Source organism: Perca fluviatilis, chromosome 4 (genome assembly GCF_010015445.1).
Source record: "Perca fluviatilis chromosome 4, GENO_Pfluv_1.0, whole genome shotgun sequence".
Taxonomy (NCBI): Eukaryota; Metazoa; Chordata; class Actinopteri; order Perciformes; family Percidae; genus Perca; species Perca fluviatilis.
Window position 1 is genome coordinate 29,616,107 of NC_053115.1, and position 23,432 is coordinate 29,639,538.

General features: G+C 41.0%; 2 protein-coding genes across 5 annotated transcripts; one reads left to right on the plus strand and one right to left on the minus strand.

Moving 5' to 3' along the window:
• Window positions 1-132: 132 nt before the first annotated feature.
• On the minus strand, window positions 133-11,903 carry rbbp5 (retinoblastoma binding protein 5). Of its 4 annotated transcripts, none has more exons than XM_039798619.1 (15): window positions 11,752-11,902; window positions 10,629-10,717; window positions 10,273-10,298; window positions 9,916-10,088; window positions 8,861-9,001; window positions 8,495-8,657; window positions 8,097-8,206; window positions 7,102-7,221; window positions 6,735-6,888; window positions 5,653-5,724; window positions 5,377-5,494; window positions 4,596-4,665; window positions 4,128-4,363; window positions 3,142-3,372; window positions 133-533 (listed from the first exon to the last, which is right to left on the minus strand). In XM_039798619.1, exons 2-15 carry the CDS (start codon window positions 10,651-10,653, stop codon window positions 481-483), a joined length of 1,692 nt encoding a protein of 563 aa, XP_039654553.1. In that variant the 5' UTR covers window positions 10,654-10,717; window positions 11,752-11,902; the 3' UTR covers window positions 133-480. The 4 variants fall into 4 exon arrangements, with proteins under 4 accessions (XP_039654553.1, XP_039654554.1, XP_039654555.1 ...); XM_039798621.1 differs by having other exon boundaries at window positions 134-533; window positions 3,295-3,372; window positions 11,752-11,900; XM_039798620.1 differs by lacking the exon at window positions 10,629-10,717 and having other exon boundaries at window positions 11,752-11,903.
• Window positions 11,904-13,992: 2,089 nt separating this feature from the next.
• zgc:153675 (uncharacterized protein LOC768179 homolog) lies at window positions 13,993-20,534 on the plus strand. The gene is made up of 3 exons (XM_039798903.1): window positions 13,993-14,273; window positions 17,008-17,095; window positions 19,053-20,534. Exons 1-3 carry the CDS (start codon window positions 14,265-14,267, stop codon window positions 19,337-19,339), a joined length of 384 nt encoding a protein of 127 aa, XP_039654837.1. The 5' UTR covers window positions 13,993-14,264; the 3' UTR covers window positions 19,340-20,534.
• The last annotated feature ends 2,898 nt before the right edge of the window (window positions 20,535-23,432 follow it).

The following is a 23,432-nucleotide window of genomic DNA, read 5'->3' on the forward strand; positions in this document are numbered from 1 at the left end:
CTGGACCTTCCATTTGTGTCCTGCATAAAGTTATTATTATTATTATTATTATTGGTATTATTATTATATATCATTTACAGACAAATTAAATCTTGCACAGAATGCACACAGAAGCTAGTTATTTATAAATCAAAATGTTTTAATACGTATAAAAACAACAAGAAAGACGACACCCACGCACGCACACTCAAACACACACACATACACAGCATCAGGACACAGGTGTTTTAAACATGACGAATCCTACAGAGACAGAGGACATGTGATCTCTACTGTGACGGCTGCTTCGTGCTCTTATTTGTCGGCTCCTGTCCAGAGATCCGGGCTGAGGAGTTTTCCTGTGACGCTTTGCTCTGGTTGGGAGAGGAAACAATCTGCACATCAAACAGGCTGCTGCTCACAGTCTGTATAGGACATCAGACTTTGTGTCTCTTTGTTTAAACCTGTTGGTGGCTCCTTTACAACTGTACACAGCAATGATCAGTCCATCCCTCCAATGTCATGTTGTTTGTACGACTGCGAGACCAGACTCCCTGCGGAGGAACGCAGGTACTGTCAGACAGACAAATCATGGGCAACAAGACATGGTTCACACAGTATTCTCCTTAGATTAACTACTGCAAATTCACAAATAAAGGCCGATATTCAAGTAATGGTCGAATCTCAAATAATAGCCAAGACAAACTGATAAATACCGGTATTAAAGGCCAGGTAAAAACACTGGAAGAAGGGTGGAATTACCTGTATTCTAATGTCTCACATTATTAATTCAGTAAAATGTACCTTTCCACAGCTCTAATTCCATCAGTACAACAACAGGGTCATGCCATACTTACCACTCTGCTGAAAATACTTTTCTTTTAACAATTATTCCTAATTGTTTCTACTGCGCTGTAATGTTTGAGTACCAAACGTCTGCAATACGATTATACAATTAATTAACGTGTATTAGTTCATTGTGTGCTGTCGATACTTGGTCTTATTGTTAATAATGTAGTCCTAAACAGAATGGCCTATTAATCTCTTATACTTGACATACTGTATATACTTGACATATAAATTATACTGCACAACTGCTTGGTTAATGCAGCTGATGGGAAACCAAATTTTTTTAAATGAAATTTCAAAGTAGGATGAGTTCAGACACCGATACCGACAACATAGACGTACACGGTCGCCCCACATCTCTCGACACACAGAAACAGAAAAGACAGGACCTGAGCAGCGCTGCTACAGACACGTTTATGTCACATGACAAGCCCGAGGTGGGAGTGGGAGCAGGAGGGTCAAAGGCCAAGCAGGAAGTAGATGTAGACTAGCCAGGTAGCCTGCAGGGGAAACAAGCTGCACCATCCCACCGTTAGCCACGGCAACACCCATCTGCCAACTACAGTCCAACTTCACCAGAGTTCAGTTGACGGCGAATTAGTCCGAGTGAGGCTGTGGTTAGCAGAGGTTATACAGTCAAAGCCACAGTCTGGGAGGGGTACAAGAGGAGTCAATATAAATGCATCTACCGTGGATCTACCTCCGACTGTAAGAGGAGGACAAACGCTGTTCGGCTCTTATGTGAATAATGAATCAGAAAATTATATTTCTACTTTTCTGATTTCTTTTTAAGATTATGTGGTACTATTTGAGTAGACAAGTCCTACGTGTCTGATTAAGGCAATTGTTGAAAAGTCTACAGAGTTTCTGTATAAAAGAACATTTAGCCAAAAAGCTGAACCGTAAACTACCATTTCAGCATGAAAAGTAAATGGAAGAAACATCTGTAGCTGAAAGGTTGGCCTAGTTTTATCACTGTGATTACATAACTATTATCTAGCGCTATGTCTGAGAAGGTGTCTTTGTTTCAGTACACACGGTAGCCTTCAGTACATAAACAATTGCCCACACATGCTAAAAATAATGGGTTTACTCATAAAATGATGGATTGGAAAGTTTGTAAGTACACCAGAAGTTTATGAACACTTGCCTGCTCTCTCCTGCTCTCTGTTGCTGCTGCTGCTGCTACCTGCAGTTAGACGAGTGCTTAGGGCCGTCTATAAATTACTACACCGAAAAGAGATACAACAAAAATATTTATTAATTTAATGATTAAATAAGGTAATGTCTCCAAACTTACCTCAATTATTACTTGTTTCCTGCTAGTTATATTACAGAACTTACTTTAAAAAATAAGTTAAATTAAAAAATATTTTTGTTGCATCTCTTTTCGGTGTGTAATGTTAGATGTCCCTAAGCACTTCGTCTCCAGCAGCAACAACAACAACAGAGCAGAAGCCAGCAGGCAAGTGTTATTTACATAAACTTCGTTGTACCTACAAACTTTCCAATCCATCGTTTTCGGAGTTCATAACCTATATATACTAGTGTAGACCTTTGGTATCATTTCGGGCAATTTTTAGTGGGGTCATTTAAGAGATACAAACGTGGGTCCATTACGCTTAGCCTTAAGCTATTCAGGCTAACGCTACTCTAACTAACTTCGAAATGTTAGACCCAGGTGAAAAAAGCTTCTGGGGGGGTGTTTGGCTCGAGGTCATGGTGCAAAGGACCCTAGGGTGAATTACTCCGAACCATCACTTTAATATGAACAACGATCTAAGCTATGGCTGCATAACCATATATCTGATAAATATTATCGTAAACATTTCTTGCAATATACAGGTATTTTAAGGCCATATCACTGTTCCCTATAACCATGCTAATATGCATGGCAATTGCCTCATGAAAAAGTGAGAGAAATGTATGAACAGAGTAACTTTCCCTCCGTAACATTACAGTAAAAGATGTCTGTCTGACAGATGAACTCCAGTTACAGTCTGGATTAATAATAACTGGACCAGATCTTATTGAAGGAAACACTGGTCTGATACACGATGCACATTCTGGGTTTTGACCTCCAGACTGTGGCTTTCTAACAATTTTCAGTGAGCTGTGTGGTTGGTTGGGTGGGTGGGTGGGGTGGGGTGGGGTTTCGTGTTGGGTGGAAGCAGTACGAGGGGAGGGAAGGGTGGGGGTGGGGGTGTTGCCTTGGAGACAGGCCAGGCTGGTGAGGTATCAGTCAGACTAGCAGGGCTGCATGACTAGCAGAGCTCCCAGACTGAGCAGCAGCAGGGGCGATGGCATGCTTACCTGTGGCCAGGCCCCCCTCTGCCCTGCCCTTCATCCCTCCTCCTCCTCCTCCTCCTCCTCCTCCTGGGCCAGAGCTGCCCAGGGCCTCCATGGGGAAGGAGGGCCGTTCGCCCCTGTAGGGCTTGGGTCTGAAGGGGAAGTCTTTGTCTTTACCTTTGGAGCCTTTGGGCCGGCCAGCTGTCTTCTTCTTGGACTTGCCATCTCCCTTCACTCCTAGTAGAGGGTGCACCTCTGAGGAGAAGGAATCAGGGTCAACGTTCAGCTTTTCACAATAAAACAAAAAACCAACATAATCAAACGATTATACTTTTCGGCATTTTTCTGTACAAAAATCGGCTCACACTGTAAATTCAACGTAATGTACCTTTCCACAGCACTACTTTCATCAGTACAACATCAGAATCATGTCATACTCACCGCTCTGCTATCAGTTTTTCTTTTTAACACTGATAATAAAATGTTGCCATCGTTAAAACTTTTGAGGCTTGGAGTAAGTAACTGCTACTTACACATATGACAGAAGTTAAGGGCTCACCAACGTTTTACAATTCATCTTGAGGGGAACATGAGCGTCAAATGTACCAAATGTTGTGCCAGTCCATCTGCGTAGTACATGTTGAAATATTTCACTTAATAAGGGAAAAACTTAAATGTGATGGTGGCGCCAGAGGAAAAGTCCTTAGGATTCTTCCTCTGGGGACCATAAATGTCTGTTCAAAATGGCATGGCAATAATTGTGGAGATATTTTAGCCTGGATCGAAGTGGTGGACCAACTGACCGACAGGGAGGCCTCTTAATAAAATACGATCAAAAACAGAGGAAATTATAAATAAAGGCTTGTCTCTTATACAAGGCAGTTTCTAAATTTACTGCAATTGAGGAAAATGAAGGCCCGGGCCAGTATCTGAAAATGTACCAAATACATAAATCTGACCCTGACATTGCATCTTATACAGGATTTATTTGTTGTGTTCCAGTCGCTCACCGTCACTAGGGACCCCCTGCAGTTCGATGGTGGTGGTGCGAGCCTTCTTCTTGGCCGGGCCTCCTTCAGATGAAGGCTGCCGCTGCTTCTTGTCGCCGCCGGTCAACGCGTCCTCTGGGGCAGCAGTCTGGACCGCAGCGTCTGGCGGGGGGCCGAAGGGGTTTTCCTCTGGATCTTCGACCTCAGGGGCGATTGGCAGGTAAAGCAGGGCCTTATAGTCCTCCAGCTCCTCATCACTACAGGACACACAAACACAGACAAGACTGTCAGTAGTTACATAGTTCACACAGACTGTAACACAATCGGTCTCTCTATGGTGCTGAACTAGCACCAGGCTAGATTCTTTAGCTATGATATTTAAGACTAAAAGGTTTTGATGGTTCAGGGATGAGATCAGGGTGACATTGATCAGATCAGGGAGGGAATGTTGTTTGCACTGATGTAGTAAGCTGTATTGCTATTTCTCACCTGCTGCAAAAAGCAACTATGGGGTCAACAGTGGTGACATCCACCTCTTCATCCTCTGCAGCGTCTGCACCTGTAACACAAGCACAAGTTAGTGTCTGAGGCATCCAAAACCAGTAAGACCAGAAAGCAGAACAGGTGCTACAGTCAGCAGCTGGGTCACATTCTGATGGGGTTAGTGGAAATATGTGCAATACTGAGGTTGCGTGTGAAATGCAGAATAATTGAATGACTGAGCTATCTCAGCAACAACCGCAATAACTAAAAAAAATATTTCAGGAGGGAGTATACAAGAAATGAATGTGTGTTTTGGACTAACAGGAGAAAAAAAATGTCAAAGATTTTATACTTATTTTTTCTGAGATTCTCATACAAATGAGAACAATATTTTCAAATTGTTGGGATGTCACCTCCTGCTCTGTTTCCGCAACTTCACTTTCCTCCTATGGATTCGCGAGATGGCATGGAATCACGACATCACGTGTGAATCCTACTAGTACTACTGGTGGACACATTTCTACCTCCGCATAATATATACCATCATATATCGCCCAACCCTACATACCATCATCATATTTCAGTATTTGAACATCTTTCTTTTTCTTTTTTTACCAGTGTTGTGTCCTGTAAATTGCGAATTCTGCAAATGATCAGCTTGTTGTAAAAACACCAAACTCTGTACTGTGTGTGTGTGTGTGTGTGTGTGTGTGTGTGTGTGTGTGTGTGTGTGTGTGTGTGTGTGTGTGTGTGTGTGTGTGTGTGAGAGAGAGAGAGAGAGATCTACCTGTCTGCTCGGGTTCACTCTTATCTTCGTCTTCAATGTCGAATTCAGACTCTCGCTCCTCGTACTCCACATTCTCGTCCAGCTCTTTAAAGTCTGGAGCGAAAGCGCTCCAGTTTTCCTGCAGACAAACCAATTACGATCACACCATGACACATTTTTTTGACCATAATATTGATGGATGGAGAGTATCAGAAACATCAGAGTTTGACCATGAAATAGTCCATGTTACCATGTTTATTCATGTACATCCAGTCTTTACCGTCCCTGTCTACTTACCACTTGGTTCTGAGCCCAGATGGACACCACTCCACTGGAGATGGAGGCGATAATCGGACGGACTGGATGCCACTGGAGAGAGGTCAAGGTGAGATGGGTAAATTATCTAATTGTTAAAACAGATCGGTGATGGTGCTTTGCCCTCATTGTTTTCCATGAAGTTAGCTGGAAGCGATCTAATGTAGCGCAGGTGCGTTTTATGTGGAGTGAGCACTGAGCTGGACTGTTTAAAAAATAGCCTTTTACACGCTACATTGTTTGTCAGCAGCTGGTCATCTTAGGTAACTTAGGAGGCAATTTGGCCTTGTGTGCTCCGATTAATTTAGCATGCGGTTAACACACCAGTCATAATTTGTTTGACTGAGAAGTCATCTCTTGGCATTTGTCCATGCTGTTCTTCACCACTGTTTTGAAAGAAGGAAATAACAGGCGAACCAGCTTTAAAAGAGACGTATTTTCCTTTTAAATAAGTGCTGTGCGGTATATCTAATTTATGCAAATGCAAAGAGTGGTTTTATGTGGAACTCGAAGAGTAATAATACATATTTAGAAAGCAACTGATGGATAGTAAGTAACTTTAAAGTGTTAAAATTGAGAATAGAATTTGGTGTGGTGATTTGTTAACCTTGTAGGGCTTTATTTTTTAAATAGGGAAATTAGTTTGGTTGTACTGTTCAGTAACTTAACAAAATAGTCTTAAAACCCAACATTAAATATTGAAAGTGATGTCTCCCTGTTTTATTTATAGTTTTGTTATTATGGTGTTATTTTTGTTGGTTCATTTGTATATCTGTTTGTTTATCTCATCTCTTAACCTCTATACTTGAATAAGTAAAAGAATAAGTACGTGGTTTGTCATAGAATCTGAAAAATTGAAATATGTGTATGTGAGATTCTGAACACTAATAAAATACAAATAAAAAAAACAACGGTGATAAGATCGTGGATTGTGATCCTGCCTGAAGAAAATCGTGATATATTTTTGCCATATCGCCCACCCCTAACTGAAAATACATAGACAGAAGTGTTGTGTCAATGTTAAATCTCTAGACAGTGTTCTACTAAGCCAAAAACATCCTTACAGCGACATCCAGCAGCAGCTCTCCTCTGGTTCCATGAAGGATCTTCACCAGGTTGCCGATGCTCTTCTCCCAGATGTAGAGGGCGTGCTGCCTGGCTGAACCGGCCACAATGTACTCGCCATCGCCGGAGAAACAGCAGCGCTTCCACGGAGTCCTGAATACAGAAAACACAGGTGGGGCGAATGAACAAACAGAGATTTGATTTGATTTAATTTGATTTATTGGGATCTCCATTAGCTGGGGCCTTAGCCACAGCTATTCTTCCTGGAGTCCACACACAACTTGTGCAACTATACATTAACGTGCATCATTACAATAAAAACAACCACCAGAGGAAAAGACACTTTCCCAGCATATACTGACATACCTGTTCACCAGGTCCTGTAGTTTCTGCATTGGTTCAGGTTCGCCGTCTCGGCCACAGGTCAGTATCTCCCTGCCGTCATAAACCCTGATGATCCGGTCTGCCGTGTTTATGAGAAAGCAACTGCGCAGAAAACCGGGCAGGTGGACAAAAAGAAGACATACTTCATTGATCCCCGAGGGGAAATTCAATTTCTTTCACTCTGTTATTTTTACACATACACACAACAACAAAAAAAGAGGTAGAATTATAGACACTGGAAGAGAAAGCACAGGAACAGCTCTGCTGCCACAGCTGGGGCTTTTAAAGGTTCAGTTTGTAACTTTTATAAAAATAAGTTTTTTTCATATTTGCTGAAACCGTCACTTTATCCTGTCAGTAGTGCGGACTAGACGATGCTTGGTTTTGGCTAGACTGTTTTCAACATGTCGGCTCTGTCACAAATTTTTTGTTTATTTTCCAGCTACACAGTGCACTAAAATATGTTTCTAAAAACATCTGCGCAGAGAAATAGGCAATGCAGTATCAGAACTGTGATTCATGTTGGATCAGCACTGCCTTGTACTGTAGTACACAGTTCACGAGCAGTCAATGACACTGCTTAGAGACTCCGCGGCTCTGATTGGTTGTTTTTTCTTTTGGGCGCGGTGGAATCTTGGAAATGCCATTAGGAGCACTAGGGGGAGGCAAACCAACTTGATTTGTTTTCACAGATTATATGCCTAATGTCTGACTGTCAGGATAAAGTGACATTTTCAACAAATATGACAAAAACTTATTTTTATAAAAGTTACCAACTGAACCTAAGTAAGTTGCTTTTTTCTGCGAATCAGGTGTACATACAGTAATATGGATCGGTTCTACAATCAACATGGAATCATTTGGACTGTATCACTGAACAGAGAGACTAGAGCCTGGACTAGGGCCTAATGTTAAATGTGTAGAATATGTTTATCTCTCCAGGTCTAGATACCCAAAGAGCCCCTGTTGCCCCTCACCTGCCCTTGCGTGCAAATTCAATTGATTTGATGGCAGTGGTGTTGCTGGTGCCAGTTGTCACTCTGAAGGAAGCCACCAGCTCCTGAGTGTTTGTGTTCAACACCAGAATCTGAAACAACAGACAGCGGGAGACATGATAGAAGTGATTTGTTCTTTCATCTGATGTACAGTACAACAATTCAGGTGAAAAGTGGTGCAGTCTATGTGGAGGGCTGCTAAACTGCACGGATATCTGCTGGTGTCTTTTGAGATTTTACCACTGGAAACTTTCTAATTCTACATGTACAACTCTAGGCGCTGAGCTTTTTTCCCCCCTCCAAAATTCATATTTACTTGTGCTGTCTTGAAATGCAGTGATGTGATTGAAAGGTGCACTGTGAATAAGGTTGTGTCTGACCTTTCCTTTGGCATTGCCAGTGTAGATGTACTCCCCCCGCCTGTCAAAGGCCGCCACAACATTCAGGTCGGAGTCGTCGTCCACCGGCAGGACAACATGTTTGGAGTCTGACAGAGTCAGCAGGACCGGGGCTGACTTCATGGGACACACCAGCACCTTGTCCCTAAAACATAAACAAAATTAATTGTACGTAAAAAAAAAAAAAAAACATAGCAAAGTATATAAACTTAACTGAGGACTGATCAAAGGCAAATTAAACTGGCAGAATCATGTGATGTGGGCGCTATTCAGTGTATCTGACCAACAGTCGAAACTCAGAACACATCAGATGTAACATGTACACACAGAGGTTATCAGGTCACTCACATGTCTCTGGGGTGACATTGCAGTTTCAGGATGGGTGAGGGGAAGCGGAACCTCTGGTCACAGTCTCCAGTCAGGACGTCCCACTGCGAGACAATGTTGTCTGTGGACGCGCTCACCAGCTTGTGGCCATCTCGGCTCCAGCTGCACACAAACAAACACAAATAAATAGCGTTCTTTAAATGACATGTGTTTAGTGGCATCTAGTGCTGAGGTTGCAGATTGAAACCAACTGAATACCCCTTCCCTCACTCCTCCATTTCCAAGTGTGTAGTTGAACCTATGGTGGCCTTACTAACTATTTTAATTTTTTGTTAAAACAACATACTAAACACCTCATTTACAACATGAACACATCCCCCTCCCCCCGAACGCCCCCTTCGTCATCACCACTTACTCAAAGAAAAATTAAGACAAGCTAACATAACAACCATAATTATTCAATACAATAAAAAAAATAACAACTAAACAGCTGTAAACCAAAATAAACATATGTATATGTGACAAAACACTAAGCACATAGTATACGTCCCTCCACAGCACATGGCTTCTTATTCCCTCCAGAAAGCGTCAGGTATTTTCCCCGTTTCCTAGTGTAGACATTCAAAATGTCAAACCGTTTATATGAAGAAAAAAAATTCAAAACCTGCCACTCTAGCTATCTCACAAGCCCACTCTTGAATTGACGTCACCCCTTCATTCCTCCATCTTCTTAAAATAATCTGTCTGGCTATAATTAGGCTAGTCTGGACCCAGCTTTTTATGTGCTTATCCATCCCGCTTAGGATTGAGGCCTTCAGGTAATATTGAAAACGTGAAAGGCCCTCTCTAGAGCCAGTATTTGGTGTGGCCGTTCTGGGCTACTGTAGAAACATGGCAGTGCAATATGGCAGGACCCGTGGAAGGGGACCTGCTCCTTATGTAGGTATGAAGGGCTCATTCTAAGCTAAGAAAAACACAATGATTCTTAGTTTCAGGTGATTATACACTCATTACCTCACTAAGATGGAGCAGGCGAGGCAGGTAAAAGATGAATGTGTATGTGTGACGTGTCTCACCATAGAGAGCAGACTGGGTGGATGTGTGCACTGATGATTTTGGCGATACCCCGTGTGAGGAAGTCCCAGATGACGATGCGGCCGTCGTTGCAGCCCACGGCCAGCAGGGTGCCCCAGCGGTTGAAGGTGCAGGTGAGGGCCATACTGATACAGTCCAGAGTGCCATCTGCCTCCTAACAACACACAATGAAACACAGCCAGAGAGTTTGCACTTTCCAGGAGTAAGCTTCACATATGACCGTTCCCTAAATCAAAAGATAGACCTCCATGTGTATTAGTGTTGGGATGAATTCAGTGCACAAATATTAACCAGGGTTTCTGCCAAGCTCATGTGCACATTACGAGCTTGTGGCTTACCTCTGGATAGTTCTGCCCGAACGATTCTAGGAGAGGAATATCAACAAGAGAGTGATGAGAAACATTTAACGAAGAACAAAGTAACATTCACACAGGATGTACAGTATGTACTAAAGTGCCAGCTGGCTCAGAAACACAACTGTCCACAAATTTATTCTAATAACCATAGGCCAGATATTCTGCGTGGTATTGCAGAGTACTTGGGCCTTGGAATAGCAGTTGAGTCAATTATTTTAACAGACATAACTTTTATTAATCGGAGATTAAAATCAGATATTATAAATACATAAAGAAATAAGCCTGAGTATATCCAAGACCTAAACTGGAAACTTTAAACAATTAAATTGAATATTCACCAGTAAGAAGCAGGAAATTATCCATGAGTAAAGTGAGAGAAATCTTGAAGTTTTATCCAAAGTCTGAGCCAGTTATTCATAAGAAAGAACTGTATGGATATTTACAAGAGAAAAAAACATTTACCCAATTTTTACGTGAAAGAATTCATCAACAAAAAGGGTGAAGCAGCCAATTTACAAGAGAACATGTAGCATCAAACAGAAAAGCCTTCATTCTTGATTTAAACAACAGAGTTGCATTGGACCTGCAGTTTGTTTTTGTAATTGTCATAATGTGGCTGTCGAAATGCAGGTCTGAGTCCATGACAACACAAAGATTTCTGGCTTTGTCCGTTGTTTTTACCAGGTCAAGATGAAATAGCAGGGAATAAGGAAAACAATTTAGAGCAATGGGGTTTTTTTATTATATATATATATAAACATTACAGAGCAGACAATAATCAGACCAGAATGTAAAAAGTTGGATGTTAAGTAAGATCATTTGGAATATGAGGATTATTACAGCAGGGAAGTGTGTTAAAAACAGCATAAAACAACTTGCAGTACATTCAACTCTAGTTCATTCTATTCTAATAAAACAGAAGTTTTAGCATTGTCTCAGGGCCAACCGCTATCTGATTTAAGCTCTTTCTCAACAGGATAAGACTTTGGTATTGGATGTAGGCTAACGTATGTATGTATGTTTGTTTTTAGTGGGCTGGAAAGTAACTATGTACATTTACTCAAGTACTGTACTTAAGTACAATTCTGACATACTTGTACATTACTTGAGTGTTTCATTTTTATGCTACTTTATTGTAGGATCAGGATTCAAGCAGCGATATTTAATTCAAATAACGTTAGAGACGTCGAGGCTAACGTTAGCTCTATGTCTGCTTCCATTATTATAACCAACGTTTACATATAGACTCAGATGCTTCAGGAACACATTTAACGTTTGACACAAGTTAACAGTGTGATTCTATAACTACATGTAATTTTTATTTGACTCTTTTCGGTTGATGTTAACTTGTTACTAGCTAGGCTAATACAATGCTAACCATAACAAGTAACGTTACATAGCGTTACCGATGTACGAAAAGTCAGGTTCATTGTAAACACGAGACAAAAAAATGTTAATTACCGAGCAGTTCTAGATTCATTATTGGACAACTGAGGACCCAAATTTCCTTAACGACTTGATTTCAGAGAATATTTCTATTTTAAATTGTACTTCTGCATCGACTGCCGCCGCCGAGCCACTAGTGAGGACCCCAAACAATGCGTCGTAGAATATGCCTGAATCAAATTAAAGGAGGACTTCCCTCGTCTTCTTCTTCTTTGGGTTTTAACGGCAGCTTGCGTCCTTAATGTTGCACTACTGCCACCTCCTGGAGATGGTAAACTCCTACAGTGTCCAGTATGTCAGATTTTCCTCATCAGTCCTGTTCTTATTAAGCTGACCAGGCATCTTCTGCCTTGTCCACTTTGACCACAATCCAGTATGTATTTACTCCTGCACCTGTTATCCTTAATCGTTTCAACTAACAAGCCCATCTACAGTTGGATGCTTCCTTATGTGTGTGTGTGTGTATGTGTGCTGTTTAGGTTGCTGTGTCCAATTCTCAGCCTTCTTTTTGTAACTTGCTCTTTCTGTTTAACATATGCCCTACCTACTCCTTTTTGGATTGAGTGTAAATGACTCCCTTTAATTGCGTTATTCCAGCGCTGTTGCCACTGTTAAGTTAGCCTTATTTTCTCCACACTATGCCTTTTCCCTCTGATTTTGATAAATTAATAAATTGACTTCAACAAAAAAATGTTTGACTGCCTTCACAGTATATTTTACTGTGGGGCTTCCTAACAGGTTAATCTGTCCATGATATTTGTGTGGTACAGGTGACGTGTTCATTCTATTCTATTTTACTCTGAGTGTGTGAAAGTTACTGCCAACATCACCATGCAGCTCTTGACCATTGACTGTTATCTACACACTATCTTTAACTTTATGTCTTTAATCTACATGTGACTTTATACAGGCCTGGATGTGTGTGTGTGTGTGTGTGTGTGTGTGTGTGTGTGTGTGTGTGTGTGTGTGTGTGTGTGTGTGTGCGTGCGTGCGTGCGTGCGTGAATCTACATCATATATAAAATATCAGAAAATTCCCAGTAATGCCACACAGAGGCAGTAGTACGGTGGTCTACACACACACACACACACACACACACACACACACACACACACACACACACACACAGTCAGCTGCTTGTGATGCAGGACCCGGAGCTGGATCCGGAGCTGGCGCTTTATCACCACCAACCGCCCAAAAACGACTTCCTGTCTTCACAATAAAGGCCCAATATAAATGAGCTTGAAGTAAGCTACAAAGATGATTAAAAACACTCAGAGTGGTATATTTAACTGTGGAATCAAACACTAGCTATTAGATATAGGATTACAAAAATAAGGACATGTTCTTAAACACACTAAATTTGTTTGGAAGTTTGGTTTGCCCCACAGTTCCCCACTTAGATCTTTAATGGCAAAATATTCTTGTTGTCTCAAGCTATGTGTCAGTTTTTACATTAAGAATATTTCTTCAACAAATATTATCCATTGATTCTTTGTCAGAGGTGATACTTTCCCCAGTAGCCTACCTTGTGGTAGCCTTTTTACTTGTTACTAACTTTTTTAACCAAATATCTGTCACTTCCCATTACACTGTCTTCAAAACGATTACAGAGAGAGTACCAAACAACTCCTAGGCATTTTGTATCACTTGCATCCAATGTATTTGTTGTAGCCCTTTACAAGCCCCACAATTATGGGGCTACCAAAACAAAGAATAGAGAAGCTTGGATTACAGCACACACAAAGGGAGTGTGACTAAGTCTCTGCTCTGGACACCATTAAACCACTATGTTTACACATAGCCTACAGTACACATTTACAGCAAATATTTTTTTACTGCTATATTAATGTTCTTAAATTTAGACAAATTCATACTTCTAATATATATAGCTATTAGAAATATTTTTATTCTATTTTTATTGTATTTCTATACTGTGGTATTGCTACTTGTACTTAAGTAATGTATGTATCAGAATACTTCCTCCCCCCCTGACACACACACGAAACAAGTCCACCTCATCACTGAGAAGTGTTTTAATTTGAAGGGGCTTAACGGAAGTCTAGTGCGTTGTGTGTGTGTGTGTGTGTGTTTTTGTGTGTGTGTGTGTGTGTGTGTGTGTGTGTGTGTTTTTTTTTTTTTTTTTTGTGTGTGTGTGTGTGTGTGTGTGTGTGTGTGTGTGTGTGTGTGTGTGTGTGTGTGTGTGTGTGTGGTCTGTGTGTGTGTGTGTGTGTGTGTGTGTTTTTTTTTACGTCGGCAGAACCAGCAGGGTGAAAAGAGAGCTGCGTAGCTCAGCCTGTTAACTGTGTATGTGAGGAGAAGTTAGAAAGCAGCAGATTAACGCGATAAAGGCGTGAACAACGCGAAGAAGAGGCCAAAAACAGTCAGAGCAGCAGGTTTCACACCCACAGAGAGAGAGAGAAAATACATTAATTTGAAGCAGAGTTTTGTTCGGAAGGCTGAAACAGAAGCTGCTCCTGTCCCAAGTTTCTCTGTCAGGTGTGTCTGTGGGAGAAGCGCTGCGAACAATGGTGAAGGTAAGGACTAACCAGCATCCTTTTAATGTTAAAATATGTGGCAATATGGTTGTTAAAGTGCGTGTGAGTGTTGGTTTTTTTTTAACAGCGTGCAAGCAGTAGCTATAGGCTACGACGAACGAACTGTAGTCTTTTTCAGCAGCAAGCTCCATGAGTGATGATGTGGGATTTGAATATGATAAGAGCTTATTTTATTATTGTATCCCCTTCAGAAAATGTCGCCTCTTCACCTCTGAAAAGTGTATATTTCTATCCAACAGCGTTACGCTTAAGCGTCGCAGCTTCCTGCAAATGTTACTCAAAGTCAAATCCTAATTAAAAAAAAAAAAAAAACTCCGATATTTTTTTTTACATTAGATTTGGCTTCCAGATCCAGCAGTGGCAACATTTATAAGAAAAAGCGCAGCGCTGGTTCTCAACCTTTTGGGATCTGGGCCCCTTTTTGTGGATCACAAGAAAAAGGGTGATGGTTTGCATAAGACTGATATTATAGGAAATAGTATTTCTATTTTTAAATAGCCTATATACTGATTTAAGGCATCTATGTGTCATTTACTAATCAAAGAGTCCTAGTTTAGTTGCAGTTTCTCACTTTTAATAAGAGGGAGGCTTATTTTGAAGGGTCACAAGTCAAAGGGGTTACCTGGTGACCTGGCCACCAGTCAGGTGAATCTCCTGCTCATGTTCAGTGTGGCTGCCACCTGTTAAACCTTTTTTATTTTACGTTCTCTAATTTATATTTTATTAAACAAAATATGAGCAAAATGCCACACTGAATAATCATTCCATCATCAGTGATTTTAAGAAGAGAAAAATCAAGTAAATATTATTTAAGAAAATACAGAATGCACCCACACGTAAATATTTACACAACATTTTAAATCAAATAAGGTTGAAATAAATATAAAGGTCCCACATTTCAACATCATCTTTAGAGTGTGATAATAAGCAAACCAGATAATTACATGTTTAAATGCGACTCTGACTCCAGACGGCTAGACAGAGATTTTGGATCTGTAATTCAGTTGAAATGAATAAATTTACATGCACAGAATGACTATAATCAACCGCTCTCTGCAAACTGGTTGTGTCCCATTGTATTTTAAACATGCAGTTGTTCAGCCAGTATTAAAGAAAACCAATCTGAATCCACCAACTCCTGCAAACTATAGGCCTATCTCCAAGATGCCTTTTTATTTCCAAAATTTTAGAAACAGTTGTTGCCAAACCGCTCTCTGCTGTCTTGGCCACACACAACATTCTAGACCAATTACAATCTGGCTTCCGTCAGAAACACTCTACAGAAACCGCTCTTCTTAGAGTGTCCAATGATTTAATGATGTCTTTTGATCCGGGTAAATGTTCTTTTTTGGTGCTGCTGGACCTTAGCGCAGCTTTCGATACAGTGGATCACGCCATCTCGCTTGAAAGACTTAAGCACTGGGTTGGTATCTCTGGGAGCGCCCTGGACTGGTTCTCCTCCTATCTTTCAGATAGAAGTTTTTCTGTGTCCCTATTTCTCTGAAACTGCTGCCCTTTTCTTGTGGGGTACCTCAGGGCTTAGTGTTGGGTGCGATTTTTTTATTTACGTTGTATATGCTTCCCCTAGGCCACTTAATTAGGCAATTTGGAGATATCCGTTATCAATTCTATGCTGACGACATCCAGCTGTATTTTTGTTTCTTTTAATCCGGAAGAGTCTAACAAAGTGTCAGTACTGCTGAACTTATTGTATTAAACGAGTGCTGTAGTAATAAAAAAGATAAATAAAAATAAAAACATTAAAAATGTTTGTCTTCCATTAAGGAAAGGATGGCGTACAATTTCTTGCAGCTTAATGAAGATAAGACCGAAATCCTTATTGTTGCTGTGGATACTACAGCCTCGAAGGTTATTCAGCTTTTGGGGGTCCCTTTCTTCAGCTGTGCATTCCAAACTCCGAAATCACGGTGTTATATTTGATCATAGTATGTTTCTTGACCAACGTATCCAATCCCTAACCCGCACGTGTTTCTTTCAACTGAGAAACATTGCTAAACTTAGGGCCGTGGTTTCGAAACGTGAAGGTGAGATGACCATCCATTGGTTTTATATCATCCCCGGCTTGATTACTGCAACTCCGTTTTCACCTGTCTCAACAAGTCTTCCCAGGACGTCTACAACTGGTCCAGAGCTCTGATGAAAGGCTGTTGACCAGGTCCAGCAGGATGTCGCACATCACTCCTGTTTTATCCTTGTTACATTGGCTTCCGATCAAGTTCAGGATCCAATTTTAAAAGTTATTGTTCTGACATGGCGCCTGTTTTATATCTCTGACCTACTCCATCCATCCACTACTAACTGGTCCCTCAGGTCTTCTAACCAGGGATTACTGGTGGCCCCACACACTCATTTGAAAACTAAAGGTGACCATTCATTTTGAAGTGGTAACTCCGACTCTGTGGAACGCCCTTCCTATTAACTTACGTTCTGCAGTCTCTGTTGACGCTTTTAGAAAGCAGCTGAAGACACACTTGTTTCAACTCGCTTTTGTCTCATGTTTTGTAATTTGGGTTTTTTAATCTTTTACCTTCATTGGTATTGTATTTGTTTTTTTTGCTTGTTTATTTTCTGTTTTGGATCCTACTATATTTTTGTCTGTTGCATAGCAAAGGAATGCCATTAAAAATATATATATATTAAAGGTGAAGGTGTATTTAGAGTAAAGAGTCTGAGGTTTTCCTGTGTTTTCCAGAATGTGAACAGCGTTAATGTGGAGCCCCAGCCTGGGACCAGTGTGGCCCCGGATGAAGCTGAAAATGTCGACAGCCAACCTACAGAGGGTAAGCAGCAAGCTCCCCTGGCTGTGGCTAAACGCTAAGACATCACCAGGGAATATGGTGTAATCTATGCTTGCATGTTGCCCGCTGCTATTTCAGAAACTGTTTGCTTGTCAGGGGAGTATGTCTGTTTGTGTAAAAGCTCCAACCTGCTATTGTCGTCCAGACGCTGAGAGACTTTGCACCAGTTAAATCACCTGCTGCTGCTCTCAGTAAACATCACTGTTGTTAATAGATGAGGGATAATTCTGTTTTCAGTATCAGTTCTGATGACAGTTTACCTACCAGGTGAATTGTAGAGATCAAACCATGGCACTATTATAACACCAGTAACACCACAATTATCAAAATCTCATCTCAGCTGGTCTGGTCTGAAATGTGGTTCCAAGTGGATATTTCCTAATTCTTTGGCAATAGCCTGACTTTCCCTCTAGTGTCACCAGCAGGTCAAAGTTTTCACTTATCCAGTGAAGTATTTCACCATTAAGATCTAGATGGATCGGCAAACAAGAAATATATGTAAATATATAATTTATATGGTTCCAAACAATGTAAATGGACTGTTTTTATATAGCGCTTTTCTAGTCTTAACGACTACTCAGAGCGCTTTAACATAGTACAGGAACCATTCACCATTCACCCAGATTCATACACTGTGGCCGAGGCTGCCGTACAAGGTGCCACCTGCTCATCAGATAAACACTCGCACACATTTACACTCCGATGGCGCAGCATCGGGGGCAACTCGGGGTTCAGTGTCTTGCCCAAGGACACTTCGGCATGGAAGTGCAGGGCCAGGGATCGAACCACCAACCTTCCAATTGGCAGGCAGCCTCTCTACCACTTAGCCACAGCTGCCCCTGTAATGTGTAAAAATGTAACATTTACTATACTTTTACTTTTCATCTATCGCCATCATGTAAAATATTTATGTCCATTACTTTGGTTTATGTCCAAATACCTGCTAAAAAACTTCAGCTGTACATAAATAGATGTTAACACATTATACTAAGATGGTTGAGCAGGGAAAACATTATACCGGCTGAACATCAACAGGTTAGTGCTGTCATTGTGAGTATGTTAGCATCCTGGTATTAGCATTTAGCTCAAGCACCGCTGTGCCTAATAAAGCCTCACGGAGCTGCCAGTGTCTTGCAAGAGTCTTGTTAAATTCAGCACATCACACCTTGATCTCACAACATAAGCAGTGAGCTGGGGGACACTTTGTTACCATTGGGTGTAGGGTTGGGTGGGATGCCATTTCCAAAAGCCTTACCCTGAGTTTACACCAGATGTGGAACATCTGCAACACAAGACTTACTAATGTTCAATCCACACCGGCTTGGATTGACGTCACTGTCCTCAGAACCAGCAGACATCTCGGCATCCCAGACAGGCAGACAATCTGTCTTAATCAAACTCTCAAATATCACAAATGCAGTGGAAAGCTTATTGATATTTTATCTTTTCCTCCTTCTCATCAATTTGTGATCAGTTTTTAAAGGCTTACATATTTAGTAGGAACCAGTGGCCTTTGGGCTGAGTGACAGTGACAGTCAGTAGAGAAGTTAGAAAGTATTGAGAGACGAATTAACACATTGTTGAATTGGGTCTTTTCATGGGATTTGTGGACCACAAAAAAGATATAGAAAAGCGTCTTAACCTTTTCAAATGGGCTCCATTAGAGTATACAAGAAGAATACAGCATTGGCTTTGATGGTATTTTTTATATTTATTTATTTTTTATTTTCCTGCCCACTGTAACTCTATATGCCCACAGGAACCAGAAAGTCTACTAATCTATCATTATATGCAGTAGTTAGATAGTTGGACAAACAAAGCAACATGGTTCTCTATAAACAGTTACAGTACATGTCTTTTTTTTTTTTTACACGGCAGGAGTCCATGGTAGTAGAAAACTGGATATTGATGCTTCATGTATGTTTTGATTTGTTTTCAGATTCTGGTAAGGACCATGTGGTGGCGCCCCCTGGCATGATGTGGCGGGTGACCGGTGGCCTCTTCAACGTCACCAAGGGAGTGGTGGGCGCGGCGGTGGGTGGGGTGGCCTGGGTGGGCGGCAAGAGCCTGGAGATCACCAAGTCAGCCGTGACCACAGTGCCCTCGATGGGGGTGGGGCTGGTGAAGGGCGGGGTGTCTGCCGTGGCTGGCGGCGTCTCCTCAGTGGGCTCGACCGTCGCCAGCAAAGTCCCGTTCACAGCCAAGAGGAAAGACAAGGCTGAGTGAAGAGCAGGAAGAAGAGGACGGTGAAGATGATGATTGACGATGACGATGGAATTGCCCCGCCCTGAGCCAGCAGAGAGAGGCTGATCTCTGTCTACCAGTCAAACTCCACAGTGCCTTCTGACGCCTTTCTCGGTCTCGAACATTAGAGTCTGGTCACCATGCAGAGATCTAGACTTTGATGCAAATACACTACATTCAGCACCAAAAAAAAAGTCATTAGTACTACAATACTGTGGCAACCCAGAATTACCAGAAAAATGCAGAGTCACAGAAATGCTTCACACAAAGTTCTTCATCTGACTTGGAGTGGGATTTGTAGTTCTGGAAGTGACCACCTGGATCCAGGCAGATGATATGGACTGGGATACCATTCAGCACGTGGTGGACGACTTCATGAATATTTTGTGTCCGTTTACAATTCAGACTGAGGTTGTCCTCTTTCTTTTCTTCATTCTCTCCGAACTACGCATATTTAGTGAAATGTTTTTGAATCAAAGTGCTGATTTTATTTTATTTTTTGTCTTTTTTTTTTTTTTTTTTGCAAAGATATTGAAGTACTGTTGAAATGTGTGCGTTGAGAAAAATACATGTTTCAGGGTTTTGAAAAGAGGGATGAGCAACATTCTTCAGTCTACAGGCTTCACTGTGTCTGACCTTTAATCTTTTGGACGAGCCCGGGAAGGTGTTTGACCCAGCAGCCTCTGATCTGCACGTAGGAACACTTCTCTGAAATGCTTGTCTGAAGACTGTCGATACAATCAAAAGTACGCCGACACTGGGCTCGGGTCTTTTCCACAGCTATATTGTTGAAATATTTTGTTTTTATTATGTGTGAAATGTTAAAATGCTGTGCTGGACCTTTGGAAAGTTGACTTTAAAAAAAAAAAAAAAAGATTTAATAAAGAAAGAAACAATCGGCAGCATTTGATGGTTGTTTGAGAGGAAAGGGGGCCCAATGTTGTCTGAACTACTCAATCAGTAAAGGTTGAACTGTACCTTTCTTTTTTTTTTTAATCAGAAGGTGAACACTGTACTGGAGTGCAGGCCACATTTGCGAACATCTATATGCAATATCAGCATTTCAATGCAACATTCGGAGTGAATGGGAGCTGTTGCTGATGGGACTACACTATGTGAATGTCTTGTATGTGTGTTGTTTTCCCAATATATCAATAAAGTAGTGTTGAAGTTTAAACTGCCCTGTAAAGTTATTTGTTTAAAAAAAAAAATAAGTTAATTCTTAATTTTCTTGAGGTTTCTTGAATTCTTGAGGTCTAAAAAAGCAAGTTACATAATTCTTGGTTTGGCTAAGCAACCTTATCCAGCGCATGTCTCTCGCTATCTTGCAAGGGCACCCTTGCTGCATTCAGGACTCAGCATCGGCCAGGACGTATAGAATCACAAAAAGCCAGAGTTTTTTTTTTTCCCCCCTGCCCCTATCTCAGAATAGATCCACTGATGACACAGCGCTGTGGAGATAGGTCTGGCAATGTGAAACTATAGTATTTCAAATTTAGCAATGTTCACATCATAGACTGTAAAAAAAATATCGGACGTGGCATCAGTGACGTCACCCGTTGGTTTGTGGACTGCCGTTTGGAAGCCATGTGAGTTGGCATTTTGGCTGTCGCCATCTTGGTATTTTGGAGCCAGAAGTGACCATATTTGGACAAAAGGGCAGAGCTGGGGAAGATGATGCAGCTAAGCCAGTGTCTATGGTTTCACTGGCGCTGTGCTAAGCTAAATGCTTATTTACAACTAGCTGATGCAAGTCATTCAGATTTATTTTTTTTTGGGTGGGGGGGGCATTCCTGCCTTTATTTGATAGGACAGCTGATATATGAAAGGGGAAAGACATGCAAAAAAAAAACATCACAGGTCAGACTTGAACCCTGGACCTTCTGCATCAAGGATTAAAACTCTGTACATGTGTGCCCACTCCAACAACTGAGCTAACTGGCCACAATCCTGCAGAGTTTTGCCAGTGGGTAAACAGGGACCTCATGCTGTTCATCTGTATATGGCAGTACACAAAGCTGGTTAAAAATCTGAAGATGTTCCCCTAAATTACGCTAGCGCTAGCTAGCTACGTTTGGTAGGCAAGATGTTACCGAAATTTGGACAAGACATTTTTGGGCGACCAAAATGTTCCAATTAACTTTGAAGTGAAAACACACAGTGACAGGATCAGGTCAATTGACAGGATATTGTGTAGCCACGCCCCTTAAGCATCCCATGCCTTATCTCTAGTGTTAATACATAAATGAGACAATGATTTACGAAATGAACATCATGCTGTATTGAAGAAGACTTGAAGGTAGTGATTGAGGCCATAAACTCATTAGGAAAATGTTTATTGAGGTAATTAATGAAGTGAGAAGTAATGGGTATACTATACAAGCTGGCTTCTTTTTGCAACCAGTGGAGTCGCCCCCTGCTGGAAATGAGATTAGAATTAGAATAGAATGCAGGTTTAAGGTTCAACTGGCTTTACTTTTCAGGCCTGAAAGTTGTCGCTTGGTTGAGTTAGATCCTCTATTAGCAGTGGTGTAGTGTAAGAATTATCTAAAAGACGTGTTCTTTGATTTCTGAGGACGAAGGAGAGGCTGGGGTCGAATTGAAAGTTAAGCAAAAGGTTTAATGAAACAACACGATGAACACGACAGTCAAAACACAATCAAACATAAAACACGAAACATAAAACACTGCCAGCAGCAGACTGCAAAACACGCTCCCCCTGTCGGGTCACAGTTAGCAGCCATGCGACATGACAAAACAATACACTGTAAACAACGGTCTTCAAAATGCTCCCCTTGCGGGGTCCCAGATTGAAGCCCCGAATCTTTCTCCTGCTCCCACATTTATTCCTGTCTCTCAGGATAAGGACACACCTCTGAATTTCAGGTCACAGACTAAGGTTGTTTATCATGGTAGTGTTGATTCTACAGAAATATGCATTTCCTTTGTTCTAACCCAGTTTGGCCCAACAGGGGGTGGCTTCCCCAAAACAGATACAATAGATCTCCATGTGTGGAGACAAGGAGCTTTCTCCTGTATGCTAAATGACTGATATGACCTCTTCTGATTCTCTAGAAGCTAGAGAAGGTGTGAGCCAGACAAATGCTGATTAGTGTAGTTACTTGATTAGATTTACCTGCAAGCTGCATATAACCAAAAGTACATTGTTTTCAAAACATAAGCATGATTTTAACTTTTTTAAACATAACAGTAGTCTACGGGATACCCAGGTATATACGCAGTGTATACCCACTAAGAAAGCTCCAGGATTTCCTACCCACTTAAAAATGCCCAATGACACGTAACAACACACTTTCCATTATATTTTGGATATATTGTGAATTGTCATCTGTGTTCTTTTTCTTCACATAGGCTAAATAAAGGTAGCCTATTTCCACCGTAAATTGGTGCATTAAAGCTTATCCAAATGCAACACAAATGAAGTTGCTGACCCTCAAAACCTGATAGACACTATGATATGCCCCTCCCTTCCCTTATATATATATATATATATATATATATATATATATATATATATATATATATATATATATATATATATATACGGTAGAGTATAATACGTTAGACTACACCACTGTCTATTAGGCTACTACTACCAATTTCTAAACCGTCTCTGGTTGAGTTGACTGGCTTGTCCTGTTCTTCTTCATCCATTGTGATTGCTGCACATGGCAATTGCCACCAACAATCAATCAGAACATTTTACTATAATATTTCACAATACTATATTAATCCTTTCTTAGTCCCACAACGGGGGAATTTGCTGTGATACAGCAGCAAAGGGGATTGTGCAAAAACAAGAGGCGTCAGTAAATAATGCAAGATATAATAATAAACACGTAGGCTATACAGTAGAAAAACAGTAAACAGTGAAAATAATAAAATAGTTAACAGTAGCCTAAAGGCAAATGTACATATGGACATTTTGCAATGAGACAGACATTATGCATTATGGGACTCAAAATTAAAATAACATTGATAGAATTCCCATTATCTTAGTTTCTGTCACATAAAGTACAACATGTCCTTAAAGTAAAGTTTGGGATATTATCCA

Bases quoted from the DNA above. Each gene is read 5' to 3' on its own strand.
- zgc:153675 (XM_039798903.1), top strand. The intron at 17,096-19,052 runs GTAAGCAGCAAG...ATTTGTTTTCAG, and splicing joins CGACAGCCAACCTACAGAGG to ATTCTGGTAAGGACCATGTG.
- rbbp5 (XM_039798619.1), bottom strand. From the start codon at position 10,653: ATGGATAATTTCCTGCTTCTTACTG. The intron at 4,666-5,376 runs GTAGATCTCTCT...CTTGTGTTACAG, and splicing joins GAGTGAACCCGAGCAGACAG to GTGCAGACGCTGCAGAGGAT. The intron at 3,373-4,127 runs GTGAGCGACTGG...CCTTCTCCTCAG, and splicing joins GCAGGGGGTCCCTAGTGACG to AGGTGCACCCTCTACTAGGA.